This window comes from Parasteatoda tepidariorum, chromosome 4 (assembly GCF_982258835.1).
Source record: "Parasteatoda tepidariorum strain Cologne lab strain chromosome 4, Ptep-v5.0, whole genome shotgun sequence".
NCBI classification, from domain to species: Eukaryota; Metazoa; Arthropoda; class Arachnida; order Araneae; family Theridiidae; genus Parasteatoda; species Parasteatoda tepidariorum.
Window position 1 is genome coordinate 106989561 of NC_141758.1, and position 17444 is coordinate 107007004.

Sequence of the window (17444 nt, forward strand, 5' to 3'; positions counted from 1 at the left end):
ATCAGACTGAATAGGAACCGAGGGTGCACGGCACCTCGTTAAACTGTTTTACTGTAAAGTTCTCTACTTCGCGTGCAGGTCGTCGGGCTAGCCGAGCAGGGGAGCCATCCCCTCTACAGAAGATCAAAATTGCATTGCCCTGTCTTCGGATCATCCTCGGGGATTTTTCCCGGATCATCGCAAATAGCCCAATGTGCTGCTCTAGTGTGACGTAATTAAAGTACCTACCTACCATTGATACCTTTTTGAATATTATATGGAAAAAAAATTCAGCAATTGTTTTTGATTTTATATTTTAGAACAAATATATATAATTCTCGTAATCTATATTTTTGATAGCATCTATTAGACGGTTTTTCATAATTAAAAATTATCAAAATGTATTTATGATAGAAATTTGAGTGTCGGAAAAAAATGTTCCAAAGGGACACAGGTGCCCCATCTGCATCAAAGGGTTAAGACGACTTAGAATTTTCAATACGTCCTTGAAATTCTTTCGATCAAAAATTTTATTTATCGTTTGAGATTTTAAGGAAAATAATTGTTTTATGAAAGCAGAAGTATACGTTTCCAATAAAATTGTCAAATAAGGTGTGTTTTATGTGTTTCGTGCAAACAGGCTTTGTAATAGAATTCTTAACAACAAAAGAATGTCGAACTTGCGTGATGATATTGCTTGAAAATTGAATCAATGGGATTACAATGGTTAAATAATAAACCTATGAAAATTGTTTTTTAATGTGTTTTGAAATATGGTGATAAGGAAATGTTTAAAGAAGATGCAAGGTATAAATAACTCGGATTTTAATTAAATTACATATTTGAAAAACCTGTACATTGCAGTGAATATCAAAAATGAAACTTGTAGTAAGTATCAGCATTTTTCATTTAAGCTAAAAAAATTCTGCTTAATTTTTATAACTTTAAGTCTTGTGATTAATTGTTTACTTTGTTATGATAGTATTCATTAAATCTTCTAGATAAATTAAAAATTGGATTATCTACACAGCTTAACAATTATTAGCTGCAATAATTATAAATTTTATATAGAAATTTTTTCCAACTAAATTATGTTATTTAATTTTTGTAAATTTTTTTAAATTATACTATGGATAGATATGTTATAAATAAAATTAATTTATTTCTTTATTCTATTCTTTTAAACTATTTTATAACCGTTGTTGAACAGCCGACCCAATTTTTTTGGTTCACGACTAATGTACAACTCTGTAGCCTTGTAATTTCCAACTCAATCCAGAAGACAAGGGAACTCTTAGATCAAGTAGTGGGAGAAATTTGCCTTCGTTGAGGACTTTTTGATGGAACTCACCCGCATTTGCGTTACATGGAGATGAAAACCATGAAAACCTCCCACAGTTACCCTGATGGTAAGGGACTCTAACCCATGATTCGTATACTACTGAGGATATTTAACATCAGCACTGTGGTCGGTGCAAGCCGGATGCAGAATTCGTATCGAACAGCCATCACCGTTATTCGAACCCGGTCAACGTCATTGGAAGGCGAACGGTCTATCGCCTGAGCCATCAAGGCTCCTCTTTAAACTATAATTCATAAACTTGAGCTATGGCTCAAACTGGCAGCTCACTGAAAGGTATTTAATGTTAAGTGCTTTGGGCCGTATAATAATAATCCACGTTTACAAAGTATACTAGAGAGCGTTTCATAAGAACTTCTTTTGGTGAAAACTGCACGATCTTCATGTATGCAATAACATATTACGAGTTTTCTTGACTATTCTATTATAGAAGCAGAAAAATTTTTTTCTTTTGTTAACAAAATTATTTTAAAGGACCACAGTTGTACTTTAAATTTTACGACTAATATGTCAAGTTCATAAGAAAATAATTAAATATATGTATTACTAATAACCTAATTATCAGTTACTGATATTTCTACAGTATATGTACAAAAAGAATAAAAATATTTTGGAAGGGTTTATTTTTGGAATACTTGGAAAGGAGATCAAAAAAAAAAAAAAAAAAATTCTCCTTTTGACGCCACAGTTGTGCTATTTTATGCATGGCGCGTATTTTTTATGTACTATTATATATTTTTTTAAAATGTTAACGAATAGTGTTTTCTGGTAGGTAATTCAGAAGTTTTCGAACTTTTTATTAAATATCAGCACAATAATCAGAAAGATCTTATAAACTGCATGGAAATCGTAGAGTTCTTGTTTTAATCACACACAATTTTGAAAAAGGTACTAATGAATAATTTGAAAACGTGACTTATCATTATGTTGTCTATCAGTTACTTCAAATGTATTGATGTTAATCAATATCTCATTAATTGATTTCATTATACTATAAAAGTGACTTTTTTGCCGAAATAATCAATTGTTTGGAAGAAAAGTAGTTAAAAACAATTATATAGTTATTTTATCTTTCAAGCTAATGTTAAAGAAAGAACACAAAAGGCTTTTTTTTGGTTCCAGAAGTAAAATGGTAAATTATCCTCTTCTAACTAATTTCTCCATTTTCATTTACATAATAAATTTCTTCTTTATCCCTTATGTAACTGATCCCAATATCTTTCATTAATTATTGTACTTTTTATAATTAAAATCCTAATTTTCCCTTTTATAATTAATTCCCCAATTACCTCTCACATAATTAATTTCCAAACTATATTTTATCTAACAAATATCCCTATTATCCTTACTATAATTAATTTTCTCATTACTTAATTCACAATTAACATTATTTAAAGAAAAGTCACTAAAAATATGCATTATGAGTAGCCTTTACAGAAAACTATGTGTTTAAGCTACATAAAATCGTTTATCATAAAGCCATTGAATTTTAGAAAAAGCGTGAACCAAATCTTGAGCAATATTAAAATAGGCTACGAGAAATTTAATAAAAAAATAAATTAATAAAATATTAATAATTTAAAAAAAAAGATCAGCATTTTTTCTATGGTTTTGTAAGAAAAATTAAGAAATAAAATATTAAGTGTAGTAATTTTCCAGACAATATTTCATAAAAAAGTTTATCTTAACGAATACGAATACCTATAATGTCACAAATTAAACACTTTTCACCTTCTTTCTTTAAAAATATTATCAAAAATTCTATCAACATTTTAAGATAAATTTTATTTCAAATGAACTTAATACTTAAAAAATTTACTGAGACTATATGAACTTTATTCTTATAAGTTAATATTCAATATTTTATATTTTACCTTTTCGTGCAAACACATAAAAAAGCTGTTTTTTTTTATTGAAATTTTTTTAAATTATTTAGTTTTTTACTTTTTCCCCCACTAGATTTGCAAACACTTCTAATTCGTTACTGACAGTAAAATTTGATAAGAGGCCAGATGTATTTGTTTTGTATCTATATCCATGACTATATATAGTTCCATTTTACTTCATTATCAAATTATGCAAGTATATGTTTTCAAAACAATATAAATGCTTTTAAAAAGTTAAACACGTCAGGCAGAAATTTAATTCGCGTTATATTTCACGATATATATCATGGAATTATTTAGTGCTATTGGAATCCTAGACTTGGCTACATATTTTCGATAAATAAGTAGAACATTCGGTCTTGGAAAAGAAACAACTATATGACGTTGAAAAAGCATTGAATTTGATTGAAACACTAAAAATGGCACGTTTTATGCTGACATGCCCTTAACAAATCAAATGAGAGATAACGAATTTTTTTCTTTAGTTTCGCTGTAGAAGAAATATTTATCATTCTTTCATTAGTTTCTTTAAATGCGGAATGAAATGCTTACATTTGTTACAACTTTTAGGCATTTTCAATTATTCCTATTTCTTGTAAATTGGTTATACAATAAGTTTTGTTTTCGTCATTTTACACAATTTAAGAAAGAAAGCAAAAAAAAAAAAAAAAAAATTAAAAAAAAATTAAAGAGATGGAAAAAAAAGGTCAATAGCAAGTACCATATTTCTAAATATGCGCGATTACAACTCGTTTATTCGAATTTATTTATTTTTTTGAAGGAGTAAAACGGAAAATATGAAACTGCAAAAATCATTTCTTTTCGTTACGAATTTTGATTTGAGGTGTAATATCTCAATATCTATCAATATTATATAAAACACTGTGCATTGTCACTAAGTCGATAAAATTTCATCTTCGCGTAGAATTGAAAACTGAAATTTCAAGTTAGATTAAAACTCATTCGTATTCAAAGCGCCAGCAGCGCAATTTTGGATTCGGATTGCGAAGTGATCCGAAAAGATTAGAAGTGATCCGGAGAGCTGAGAAAGCAGCTTCAAGGGTTGGTGAGCTCAACGAACAGGGGGTGGAGCTTTCTTGTGTTATATAAAACATTAATGCGCATATTATCACAAAACGGGATATTTCTTTTATTTTTTGAGTCGACAATTTAAAAGCATGCAAGGTTTATCGCTAACTTCCATTCGACGAGCCGTGTTGGCTCAGGGGATAGAGGGTTCACCTCCTAATGAGGTGAACTGGTTTTAAATCCCAGCGATGGCTGGTCGATATGAATTCCGCACCCGGCTCACACCGACCACAGTGCTGACATAAAATATCCTCAGTGGTAGACAGATCATGGGTTAGAGTCCCCATGCCACCAGTGCTATTGCCACTACTGCAGTATGTTGAGTGTTAATAGTTTAAGTGCACCTTACAGTCGGGCTAACCATAGGAGTTTTTCGCGGTTTTCCTCTCTATGTAACGCAAATGCGGGTTAGTTCCATCAAAAAGTCTTATACGAAGGTGAATTTCTCCCAATGCTTGATCCAGGAGTTCCCATTGTCTTCTGGATAGGGTTCAAAATTACAAGGCTACTGAGCAATTAGTCCTAAGCACAAAAATTGGGTAGATTGTTCAACGACTGTTATAAAATAAAATAAAAACTTCCGTTCGATAACGTGCTGGCTTCTAGAAACTTTGCAGTTTAATAAACTCTTTTTTTATTGATAATATTCTTCAAAAATGTTGTAAACTTTTCCTAATTTTATTTAATTCATAAAGAATATTGGTTTATTTATTAAAGTTTGACTCTCGGTGTTCTCTCACGACCACCTTTAACTAATTTTTAGGAATATTTTATTTTGAGTTAACTGAACTAATTTGGGATTGATTTACGTTCTTAAACTTTTTTAATCTTGGCCTTAATATTAAATAGCTATGTTTAAACTTCATTAATTCACTTTTGACAGGGATTCTAAATAGTATATATATATATATATATATATATATATATATATATATATATATATATATATATATATATATATATATATATATATATATATATATATATATATATATATATATATATATATATATATATATATATATATATATATATATATATATATATATATATATATATATATATATAAAGAACAGCGGTGTTTACGGACATTTATTGACGAAGCCTATATTGTCATGACATATTATTTTTCAGGTACTTCTCCTTTCGACTGTTTTTGTGATAGCAGTGCACGGAGCTCCTCAAATCCCTGGAATGGGCGGCATGATGCCTGGAATGGGCAGCGGCGGAATACCTGGATTAGGCGCACTGGGTGGAATAGGTGGGGGTGCTAATATGGGATTTAATCTTGGAGCAAATGCCGATATGGGAGCAAATGCCGGAGGAGGAGCAGGAGGAAATGCAGGAGGAAAAGCAAATATGGGAGCAGGAATGGGATTTAATATGGGTGCCGGTGTCGGTGGTGGAGCTGGAGCTGGAACTGCAGCTGGAGGAAAATGAATAAATGCAACTACTTTTGTCAATTCTATTAATTTTAATTTGTAGATAGTATTGTATAAATTAAAATGTTTCAAAAGTCTGATTGAGTGAAATTGTTTAAAACTATTTTTGTTTTGATATTGATTTTATACAAACATTGGGTGGAAAAAACAATGTTATTATCATTTTTACAACTGTTTTTTTTTTTTTTTTTTTTGCATTTTTGAACTATTAACTATCACTAGAGAAAAGTACCTAATTTAAACGAACTCATAATAGCATACATAAGATCGGGTGTCCTGGAATGGCTCTGTTACTTATTACTCAAAATGCATGTAAAAATTTTTTTTTAACAGAATAACAGAACTGTTTCACAATTTCGCATTCAGTTGTATGAAAGCGCACTTTCATGCTAATTTTAAAAAGGGTTTTGAAGTAGAAAGGTAAATCCTTAATTCGCTTTTTAATGCTACCTAACTTCTACTTTAGACTATTTTTATGCATTATTTTCTTAAAAAAAATTGAGATATTCTGTTCCTCATAAATGTACACATCACAAATTTTCATTTACAAGTTAATTAATAATTGGTACAAGCAAATGAGTTCACAGGGCCTCTCTCTCTCTCTCCCTCTTTATATATATATATATATATATATATATATATATATATATATATATATATATATATATATATATATATATATACACAGTCCAGTCACATTAATGTGACCACCACCTACTTTCGACGTCAACGCGAAATAACCAATCACGGAGTGCAGGTGGCAGCACATTACAGTGTAGTGTATATATTGGATATCCTAGGGCATCGAAAAACCTTTCAGTCGTTGGCGCAATGCAGAAATGTAGCGATTTATCCGACTTCCAAAAGGGCATGATTATTGACCTTCGGGCCAAGGGTGGAAGCATTTCGGAAACGACTGATTTTGTGAACTGCTCGCGTGCCGCCGTGATAAAAGTATATCGTGCATGGCAAAATGACACTATACAAAACAAGCGGCGTGGCACATGTGGTGCACCGCGGGCCAAAGATGGCAGGGGCGAACGAAGGCTACGGAAATGCGTTCAGACGAATAGACGTGCAACTGTTGAGCAACTGACCGTCCAGATGAACCAAGGGGCTACCAAGAGTGCATCCTCAACAACTGTTCAGCGAACGTTGCTGCGCATGGGGCTCCGCAGCAGGCACCTGTTTAATGCACCTATGCTGACTGCTGTTCATCGGTGACGAAGGTTGGAATTTGCACGCCAGTACCGCAACTAGACGTCCACAGAGTGGCAACAGGGGACTTTTTCCGATGAATCACATTTTATGCTCCATGGGACAGATGGACGTTGGCGTATAAGGCGTAAAACGTCTGAAAGCAAACACCCTGCAACAATTGCCGGAAGACTGCAGGCTGGAAGAGGGAGCGTTATGGTTTTAGGAATGCACTGGGTGCACTCATCATTGTGGAAGGCACAACGGATCAATACAAGTATGTATCTGTTCTTGCGGACCATGTCCACCCCTACATGCAAATGATTTTTCCTCAGAATGATGGCATCTACCACTAGGACAATGCGAGGTGTCATACAGCTCGCAGTGCATGTGCGTGGTTCGAAGAGCACCAGGATGAACTTACCGTACTCCCCTGGCCAGCAAACTCACCGGATTTAAACCCAATCGAGAATCTGTGGGACCACCTCGATCGGGTTGTTCGGGCCATGGATCCTCAACGGCGTAATCTAGCGCAGCTGGCCACGGCACTGGAGTCGGCATGGCTCAACATCCCAGTGAACTTTTTCAGAAACCTAATAGACTCTCTTCCTGCACGTTTCGAAGCGGTCCGCTTTGCCAAAGGTGGTTATTCTGGCTTTTCACAGGTGGTCACATTAATGTGACTGGACTGTGTATATATATATATATATATATATATATATATATATATATATATACACAGTCATATATATATATACATATATATATATATATATGTATATATATATATATATATACACATATATATATATATATATATATATATATATATATATATATATATATATATATATATATATATATATATACAAATGAAAGTGTTTTCAGCGATAACGTGGGTTAATTACTAGCAAATTGATAAATATAATTTTATTTTACGAAATTAAATGGATTCTGCAAAATAACTAATTTATTAAATTTTTAGTTTTTAAATTTTTATTTATTAAATTACACTTATTTTTATAAAATGCAAACTTTGGGCAAAGCTAATATTTTAATGCACGTTATTTTTTGTTTTAATTTAAAATCTTGATTATATGTAGTGTTTTATTTTTTATAGTAGTTGTAACACGTATTAATACTAAATTCAGTAAATGACCTATCTCTCAATTAATATTTAACATTGATTTTCAAAATTTAAAAGAAATATAAAAGCCGAATTCCATTTAACTAATATTATTCTACTAAATAAATACTTAATTAAATTTCAAACTACTACACTCTATTAAATAAATTAAATTACAACACATTTTTATTCCCACAAGTCATAGTCATAAGGCTAATGTTGACAAACACTTTTTTTTAGTTAAAATTGCATTTTAAAAAGCGCACGTTCAATTAAGGTTATGCCCCATTTGAAATAAAATAAACGCCTATATAAGATTATGCACCATTTGAAATAAAATAAACGTTCAAAAAAGCTTATGAACCATCTCAAACAAAAATAAAGGTTAGAAATTTATTTAAAAAAGGCTGAAGATGTTAAAATTGATGATTAGTACACGGCTTTTGCCAATTTATAAAAACTGTGTACATTAACCACTACCCCTCACACGTGAAAAAAATGAAGCATATAAAAAGAAAAGTTTTTTTCTCTATTATTTTTGAGTGTATATAGAGTTGATTGAATTGAATTCAATACATTATGAGGTCCATAACATGTAAAAAACACGTTATATAAGTTATATTACTAGTTATTTCATATAACCTCAAATATATAAGTTATATAACCACAGAAATTAAGAAACAGGAAATAGATATAAATGAAAAGAGCACAAGGGATAAATGAATGCAAAACAAGACTTTTAAAAACTAAAATCTCTCCTATACAAATTTGTAAAAAAAAAAAAAAAAACGCTAAAAAATGCTAACAAACCAATAGACTGCAACTAGCTGCTGGTTAGTAGTTGAATATATGGATATTGAGAACCCACTATTGTCTCTGGCCAAATAACTCGATGCACTATAAGATTCTACGTAAAATCTTAATTAATAGGTGATACTATATAGCTTTATTGTTTTTACGAGGCTGAAACCGGTTTGCACTTCTTTACGTTCGTGTATCCATTGGTTACATTAGACGATACATAATATAAATTCGACGATTGGATAAATCAGACGATATATTATATAAACATAGAATATTTAATATATGAGGTATTATATTGGTATATTATAATAATTAGACCAAATTATTAGACGAAATGTAGTTTTTAAGTAATGAAATGTTTTGCACGAATTTATATGCAATACTTGTAAAGGGTTTTTATTCGGGTGATTTTTTATATACTTCCTAGTAGAATTTATTTATATAAATTTATTTATTTTATATAAATTCGACGATTGGATAAATCAGACGATATATTATATAAACATAGAATATTTAATATATGAGGTATTATATTAGCATATTATATAATAATTAGACCAAATTATTAGACGAAATGTAGTTTTTAAGTAATGACATGTTTTGCACGAATTTATATGCAATACTTGTAAAGGGTTTTTATTCGGGAGATTTTTTATATACTTCCTAGTAGAATTTAGTTATATAAATTTATTTATTTAATATAAATTCGACGATTGGATAAATCAGACGATATATTATATAAACATAGAATATTTAATATATGAGGTATTATATTAGCATATTATATAATAATTAGACCAAATTATTGGACGAAATGTAATTTTTAAGTAATGACATGTTTTGCACGAATTTATATGCAATACTTGTAAAGGGTTTTTATTCGGGTGATTTTTTATATACTTCCTAGTAGAATTTATTTATATAAATTTATTTATTTTATATAAATTCGTCGATTGGATAAATCAGACGATATATTATATAAACATAGAATATTTAATATATGAGGTATTATATTAGCATATTATATAATTATTAGACCAAATTATTGGACGAAATGTAGTTTTTAAGTAATGACATGTTTTGAACCAATTTATATGCAATACTTGTAAAGGGTTTTTATTCGGGTGATTTTTTATATACTTCCTGGTAGAATTTATTTATATAAATTTATTTATTTTATATAAATTCGACGATTGGATAAATCAGACGATATATTATATAAACATAGAATATTTAATATATGAGGTATTATATTAGCATATTATATAATTATTAGACCAAATTATTGGACGAAATGTAGTTTTTAAGTAATGACATGTTTTGAACCAATTTATATGCAATACTTGTAAAGGGTTTTTATTCGGGTGATTTTTTATATACTTCCTGGTAGAATTTATTTATATAAATTTATTTATTTTTTATAAATTCGACGATTGGATAAATCAGACGATATATTATATAAACATAGAATATTTAATATATGAGGTATTATATTAGCATATTATATAATTATTAGACCAAATTATTGGACGAAATGTAGTTTTTAAGTAATGACATGTTTTGAACCAATTTATATGCAATACTTGTAAAGGGTTTTTATTCGGGTGATTTTTTATATACTTCCTGGTAGAATTTATTTATATAAATTTATTTATTTTATATAAATTCGACGATTGGATAAATCAGACGATATATTATATAAACATAGAATATTTAATATATGAGGTATTATATTAGCATATTATATAATTATTAGACCAAATTATTGGACGAAATGTAGTTTTTAAGTAATGACATGTTTTGCACGAATTTATATGCAATACTTGTAAAGGGTTTTTATTCGGGTGATTTTTTATATACTTCCTGGTAGAATTTATTTATATAAATTTATTTATTTTATATAAATTCGACGATTGGATAAATCAGACGATATATTATATAAACATAGAATATTTAATATATGAGGTATTATATTAGCATATTATATACTTATTAGACCAAATTATTGGACGAAATGTAATTTTTAAGTAATGACATGTTTTGCACGAATTTATATGCAATACTTGTATATTTGAACATACATGTAAAGGGTTTTTATTCGGGAGATTTTTTATATACTTCCTAGTAGAATTTATTTTAAATTGCATTTTCGTATTGCTTTACAACGTTAACCAATTGATACACGAACGCAAAAAATTCAAACCGTGTAAAAACAATAAAGCTGTATAGTATAACCTGATAATTAAGATTTTACATAGAATCTTATAGTGCGTCTAATAATTTGGTCAGGGACTACAGATATTAATAATTGGGTTGGAAAGACATGTCTGACACAAACACGTGTAGTGCATGTCATATGAACAATATCCTGAATCCGAATGGCTGAGATTGTACTCAGACGACTTTGAGATAAAAGATAATGCTGTAGCCGGCGTAAACTCTTCTTACAGTATGCACGTGTGGGTGTTACAGGTCAAATTTTGATGCTGAAATCCTTACTTAATCATCAGCTTTATAAAAGCTCATGTTAAAAAACAACTGTTTCTCAAAGGCAGACATTTTGGGTGATTTCAAAGCAACCATATTGGCTGTCGTCATATTTTATTTTTTTATTTTTATAACTGTCGTTGAACAGCCGACCTAATTTGATGGGTTTACGACTACTAATGATCGACTCCGCAGCTTTTTAATTTTGAAACCAATCTAGAAAACATAGGAAATCCTGGATAAAGTATTGGGAGAAATTTGCCTTCATGGAGGACTTTTTGATGGAGCTAGCCCACATTTGAGTTACATGGAGAGGAAGACCACCAGAACCTCCCACGGTTAGCCTAACGGCAAGGGGACTCTAACCTATGATCCCCTTACCGCTGAGGATATTTCACGCCAGCACTGTCGGCTTACACCGACCACAGTGCTGGCGTGATACAAATCCCGATATTCCGACAAATTCCGATACAAATTCCACCGGATGCGGAATTTGTATCGACTGGGATTCGAACCTGGTTCGCCTCAGTCTGAGGCAAATGCTCTACCCCCTGAGCCATCGCGTCTCTCGCTGTCATCATAAATCTTTACAGACAAAATCAGACCATTCTAAAAATAAATTAAAAGCTTAAATGAAGCCGTGATGTCTCAGATAATAGAGCGTTCACCTTCCAATGTGGTCACCCGGGTTCGAATCCCACCGATGGCTGGACAATACGCGAACGAATCCGCATTCGACTTGCACCAACCTCATATGAATCCGCATCCGGCTTGCACCAACCACAATGCTGACTTGAAATATCCTTAGTGGTAGACGGATCATGGGTTAGAGTCCTTTTTGTGATCAGGCTAACCGTGGGAGGTTCTCGTGGTCTTCCTCTCCATGTATCTATGACATAGCCGAATCAAATGTTTCCATGAGTCTTGATTATTGCTTCTGCGATTTGGTTGACGTTATCGTCATAAAGGTCAATCAATGACGGCAAGACTCCTATTTCTCTCAGATTAGCACTCATTACTGGACACTTAAAGATGTGGCATGGTGTCTGCTGTGTATCTGGGTAGTTTTCACAATTCCTATATACTTTCCTGCCCTCTCTGTCGATCTTCATGCCTCTGTGGTGATTGGTTCTCAGCCTGGCTGTAGTTTTTGTTGTGGATCTATCTGCATTTATATTACAAATCATGTGTTTCGTTGGAATTGATTTTTCACTTAGTTTAGATTTAGCAATTGCATTTGTATCTTGAATTGAGACGTTACAGTCATTAACGTTGAGATTTCTGACTTCCTTGTTTATCTGCATTTTCATTGCCTGCAATGTCAACGAGTGCTGGTGTCCGCTGAAAAGTACAGGTTCTGCTTAAATCCTGAAGATCATGAAGATTTGAAGTGATTTCTTGGGTGATAGAAGAGTCCTCTTTTAAAATTGCTTGGAGGGTGGCAGAAGATAACAAGGCCCTTTGCTTGCTCAGAGGTGGGAAGGGTTTTATACATATTAAGGGCCTCCAAAATTGCCCGTAACTCACAGGTGAAGTTAGAGGCTAAAGAACCTGCTCCAAATTTACCTTGTTGAGGGGAATTACTTAAAGTAGTTAAAAAAACACTCCGGAGCCTCCATTTGTGATAGTTTTATCAAAAGAACCATCTGTATATGCATGTTCAAAGTTCTCTTTTGGTAACAGTTCAATTGTCCTGAGTCCTTTTTCTTTAATGATGTCATTGTTTTCGTTTTTATTGCATGGCTCCAAGAGGTCAGTGTGGATAGTTGTGTTCAGTGGAAGCCTTTTGCGGAAGATTGGTTCTTGTAGAATAACATATTTGTTGTGCTCAAGGCCTACGATTGCTCTGATATCTCTATTGTATTGCATGGGTGAAGATCTTTTCAGTTTTATCTTGGCATTCCATTCTTCGAAGGTGATTCGGGAAATGTGTTCAGGTACGCGACTTCGTGCTTTGTTGGTGAACTTTATCATAGTTATTTTCCTTCTCTTTTGAAGATTTTCCAGATCGCAACCTCTGATTATCTTGCCATTGTTGGTGGAAGACACTGCGCCGGTTATTATCCTTGCAACTCTCGCTTGTACGCTTTCCGACTTGTTTAGGGCGGTATCAGAGGCATGCACCCAGATCGGTGAGGCATACTCCATAATTGGTCTAATGAGTGAGGTATATGTGGTCTTTAAGGTTGTGGGAGAAGCTGCTCAGTCAGCGCCGCAAAGACTTCTGATGATTTTTGAGCTCTTTCGGAAACTGTCTTCACATGCTCAGTGAATCTCAATTCGGCATCTAGAGTTATTCCCAGATACTTAGGGTTGGATGTTTTCATGAAACATTATCCTTCAATATATAGTTTTGGATCTATTGCACCCCTGTGCTTTCTATCTGTTGAGAAGACTCAAACGGTGCTTTTTCAGCATTAATCTTTAGCTTTAGATTTTGCGTCCATTTGATGATAAAATTGAGGGACTTCTGAAGAGCCCTTTCTGAGTTGTTGATGTCTCTGCTCGTGTACCAAATCACGATATCATCAGCGTAACAGACCACTTTGGCTTCATTGTCAAGGTTGGGGTGAATGTCATTTATATGTAGCAGGAAGAGTAGAGGACTCAGGACAGAACCCTGCAGAACACCAGCAAAGACATTCGTGTATCTAGACAAACGGCTATTGTATCGCACTCTTATTTTTCTCTTGCTCAGGAAGTCATTTATCCAAATGACTTATTGGATGCGGGAATTGATTCCAGCTAAAAGGTAGAGAGAACTAATCAACAACAAGACAACAAACCCATTCCTCCAGAATCACATGCATGAAAGATATGTTTAGGAGAAAATAATAGGTACCTTTAACACGTTGAATGCCCTGGGGGTTACCAGTGACCGGCATTGAGTTGTTCGTATCGCCACTGGGGTCACCGGTGACCAGTGAAGCCAAGATTATTAGAAACACACAGTTCGAGTAAATTTTTAATGCGTTTAATTTTTTTTATATTATTATCGTTACTAAACTGGTTTGAAGAAATTAATACAATACATACTGAGAAAATCACTTTGGCCAGACGGGCAAGCCATGTAAAATTAGCGTGGCATTTAACGTGCTAAAAACGTCCATGAAGTAAATTCAGTGGGTAAATCCTGGACCTATATCCAAGATAACGGGAAAATACGTTACCATAAACCTCATATTGTAGCTTGGGCAAACTCTAGACAGACCACGTCTGCTTGGAAGAACATCTGAATAGAATAGGTATACTTCGGTCAAATATTTGTCAAATCTGTATAGGGAGTGCTGAACAACTTCTTTTGTGACGAGGAAGTCTCAGAAACTTGGTGATATAGCCCAATGATATTGGACTGCTAGAACTTTGACCGAAATCTACCCGTCTTTATCTTCCGTTTTCTTCGCTAATCCTTTTCTTGTTCATATTCACTTATATTCTTCTTAATTAGTTTATGATAATTTTGTGCATGGGCTGTATATTTCTGTCTCCATTTCTTGGAGACATTGCTTGATCTCCATGGATAGAAATTACAACTAGCAATATCTAACAACAACAACATAAGTTATTAACTTCGACCTTATCGATTTCTAAGTAAAAAGAAAGTTAATGTATTTTCTCATTTTTCTAAGCACAAACAACTTCAAAATATTTCTAAGTGCAAACCAGGGCTAAAGAGAATAGAAGAGCTAGTTCACTCCGCTCTTAGAGCTGAAGCTACGATTTCCCTCCTCATGACGTCACTCTGTCCACAGATCTCGGAGATCGCAAGCGAAGATACTATGATAACTTTGCATCTTTCTCTTTGTAAAAATAAGTTAGACTTTTTCTGGTTATTAGCTTTCAAACTTTGCGTTATTAACACATTATTTCCGTTCATAAACATAGTTCAAAAAAACCTTCTTGGCCATTATATTAAAAAAAAAATACCATTTTAAACTTATAAAAATACTTTACGAGTTGGTGAAAATGACACTATAAATACTTTATTTTAAAAAGTTCAGTTTTAACTTTAATTATTAAGAAAAATGAGAGCATATATCGAGACTTTTTAATCTACATATTCTTTTATAACAATAAGTTGAGTTAAATTTAGAGTACCTGATTTTAAAATATGCCATTAATTTGTTCATACTTAATCATTAGGAAACATCAACCTTAAACGCTAATTACTGAAACAAAAAAATAATTTAGGCTCATAATGACATTAGAAATTTTACAATTGCTTATAGATATTTAAATTTACGATGATATAATTTGTAGATATTTAAATTTAAGAGAATATAATTTTTAAAAGAATCATAAATATTTAGAATAACTACATTAAAAATATGTTATGAAATTAGGAGAATTTCAACTATATACTATATAATTTATTTATACTTTTTATTTACATTTTAATTTTCTTTGACTTTATAAATTTTTTAATTTTTTTCACCTACTTTTCTTTTTGAAGTAACGAGGTGGTGTCTATTTAGATAATGAATTTTTATAAAAGTTCTTAACGATAGAATAAACGTATTGCTGTTTTATATTAACTGTGTCATTTTGGAATCCATTCTTTACATAGTTGTTCATTTACTTTAGGGAACACGCGGAAAATTATATTTTTTCCTTTTGTTTCTCTATCAGAAATTTTACAAGTTGCAATTGCGCAAACTGGCATTTCGATAATAGTTTTCAATGTTTGTAAATTCACTGCAAAAACTGAGGAAAGTCATTATAGAAAAAAACAAATGTCTTAGAATATGTCACAAAAAGAAATGTTTCAATATTAGTTAGAGCTATTAAGGCCGAACGCTCCGTTCTTGAAGTAAAAGTGCGAACTTTGCGCCAAAGTGACGTCACTAGAGAAAATCGGAGGATTGGCGCGGCAAGAGTTTCTACAAAGGAGTGAACCAGCCTTTCTGTTCTCTTTAGCCCTGAGTGCGAATACCTTCTGAATTTTTCTCAGTCCATTCGTTTTGAAAATATTTCTAAGTCCGAAAAACCTCGAAATATTTCTAATTACGAAAAGCTTTCTAAGATTTTTCAAAAGATTAACAAGTTCAAAACTTCTATAACTACAAAGAATTTCAAAAATTTTCAAAGTTAAAACAACTTCAAAGTTTTCTAAGTACCAGAAACTTCAAAATATTTCTAAGAGCAGACGTTGACGAACAAACGTTTCTAAGAACATTTAGGACGTTGTTTGTAATAAGAAACATTGTGACGTTGTTTGTATTTGGAAATGTTTTGAAGTAGCTTGTACGTAGAAAAATTAGAAGACGTGTCAGACTTAGAAATAATTTTAAATTTTTTGCACTTGGAAAGTTTTTGAAGCTACTTGACCTTTAAATACTTTTTCAAGTGCTTTTAACTTCGAAAAACTCCGAAGTTGTTTGTACTTAGAAAAAACCTGAAACTGTTAATTTTTAAATAAAATCTTAGAAAATTTTATGTAATTAGAAATATTTTGAGGTTTCTTCGACTTAGAAATATTTTTAAACTCTTTGGAAAGCTCTTGACATCTTAGTTGTAACTATTGATACAAAATTTATTCTCAAAATTCAACAATAAAACTATTTTTTTACTAAAAATTTAATTAAAAACTAGAAAATGATGAGATGGGTTGATCATATCTGAACTGAGAAATAGAGTGTAGTCAAGGCTACCAGATTCTATTAAAATCTATTGTGTTTCTGTCTCTATGAGAACACCAAAAAGTACGATAATTTTTAACGATGATGATTTTTGGTCAATTCAACAATAAAATATTGTTTTATTACCATGTTGTTTGGTAGTAAAAGTGGAAAAATTCGGTAATTTTACAATCATGGGGTAAAAACCTTTTATAGGTTTACATTAACAGGTTTTTGCTGAGTTAAAATGAACCTTCTTTTGCTGTCTGGGAAGGTGGGTAATTCTATTAGAATTTCTTCCTTTGGGTATACCCTTGTAATTGTTCTCAAGCCAAAGGGGAAAAAAGAGTCAGACCAATGAATTAGATGGTCAGAATATTCAGTTGTATAATTACAGTATACGAGTAAAAAATTTAACAGTTAAAAAAAATATGTAAAATAAAAAGTAAGGCATCT

The 17444-nt window shown here is 31.7% G+C and overlaps 1 protein-coding gene across 1 annotated transcript; it reads left to right on the forward strand.

Moving 5' to 3' along the window:
- Positions 1–730: 730 nt before the first annotated feature.
- LOC107453222 (uncharacterized) lies at positions 731–5836 on the forward strand. The gene is made up of 2 exons (XM_087160411.1): positions 731–867; positions 5449–5836. Exons 1-2 carry the CDS (start codon positions 856–858, stop codon positions 5752–5754), a joined length of 318 nt encoding a protein of 105 aa, XP_087016537.1. The 5' UTR covers positions 731–855; the 3' UTR covers positions 5755–5836.
- Positions 5837–17444: the final 11608 nt, after the last annotated feature.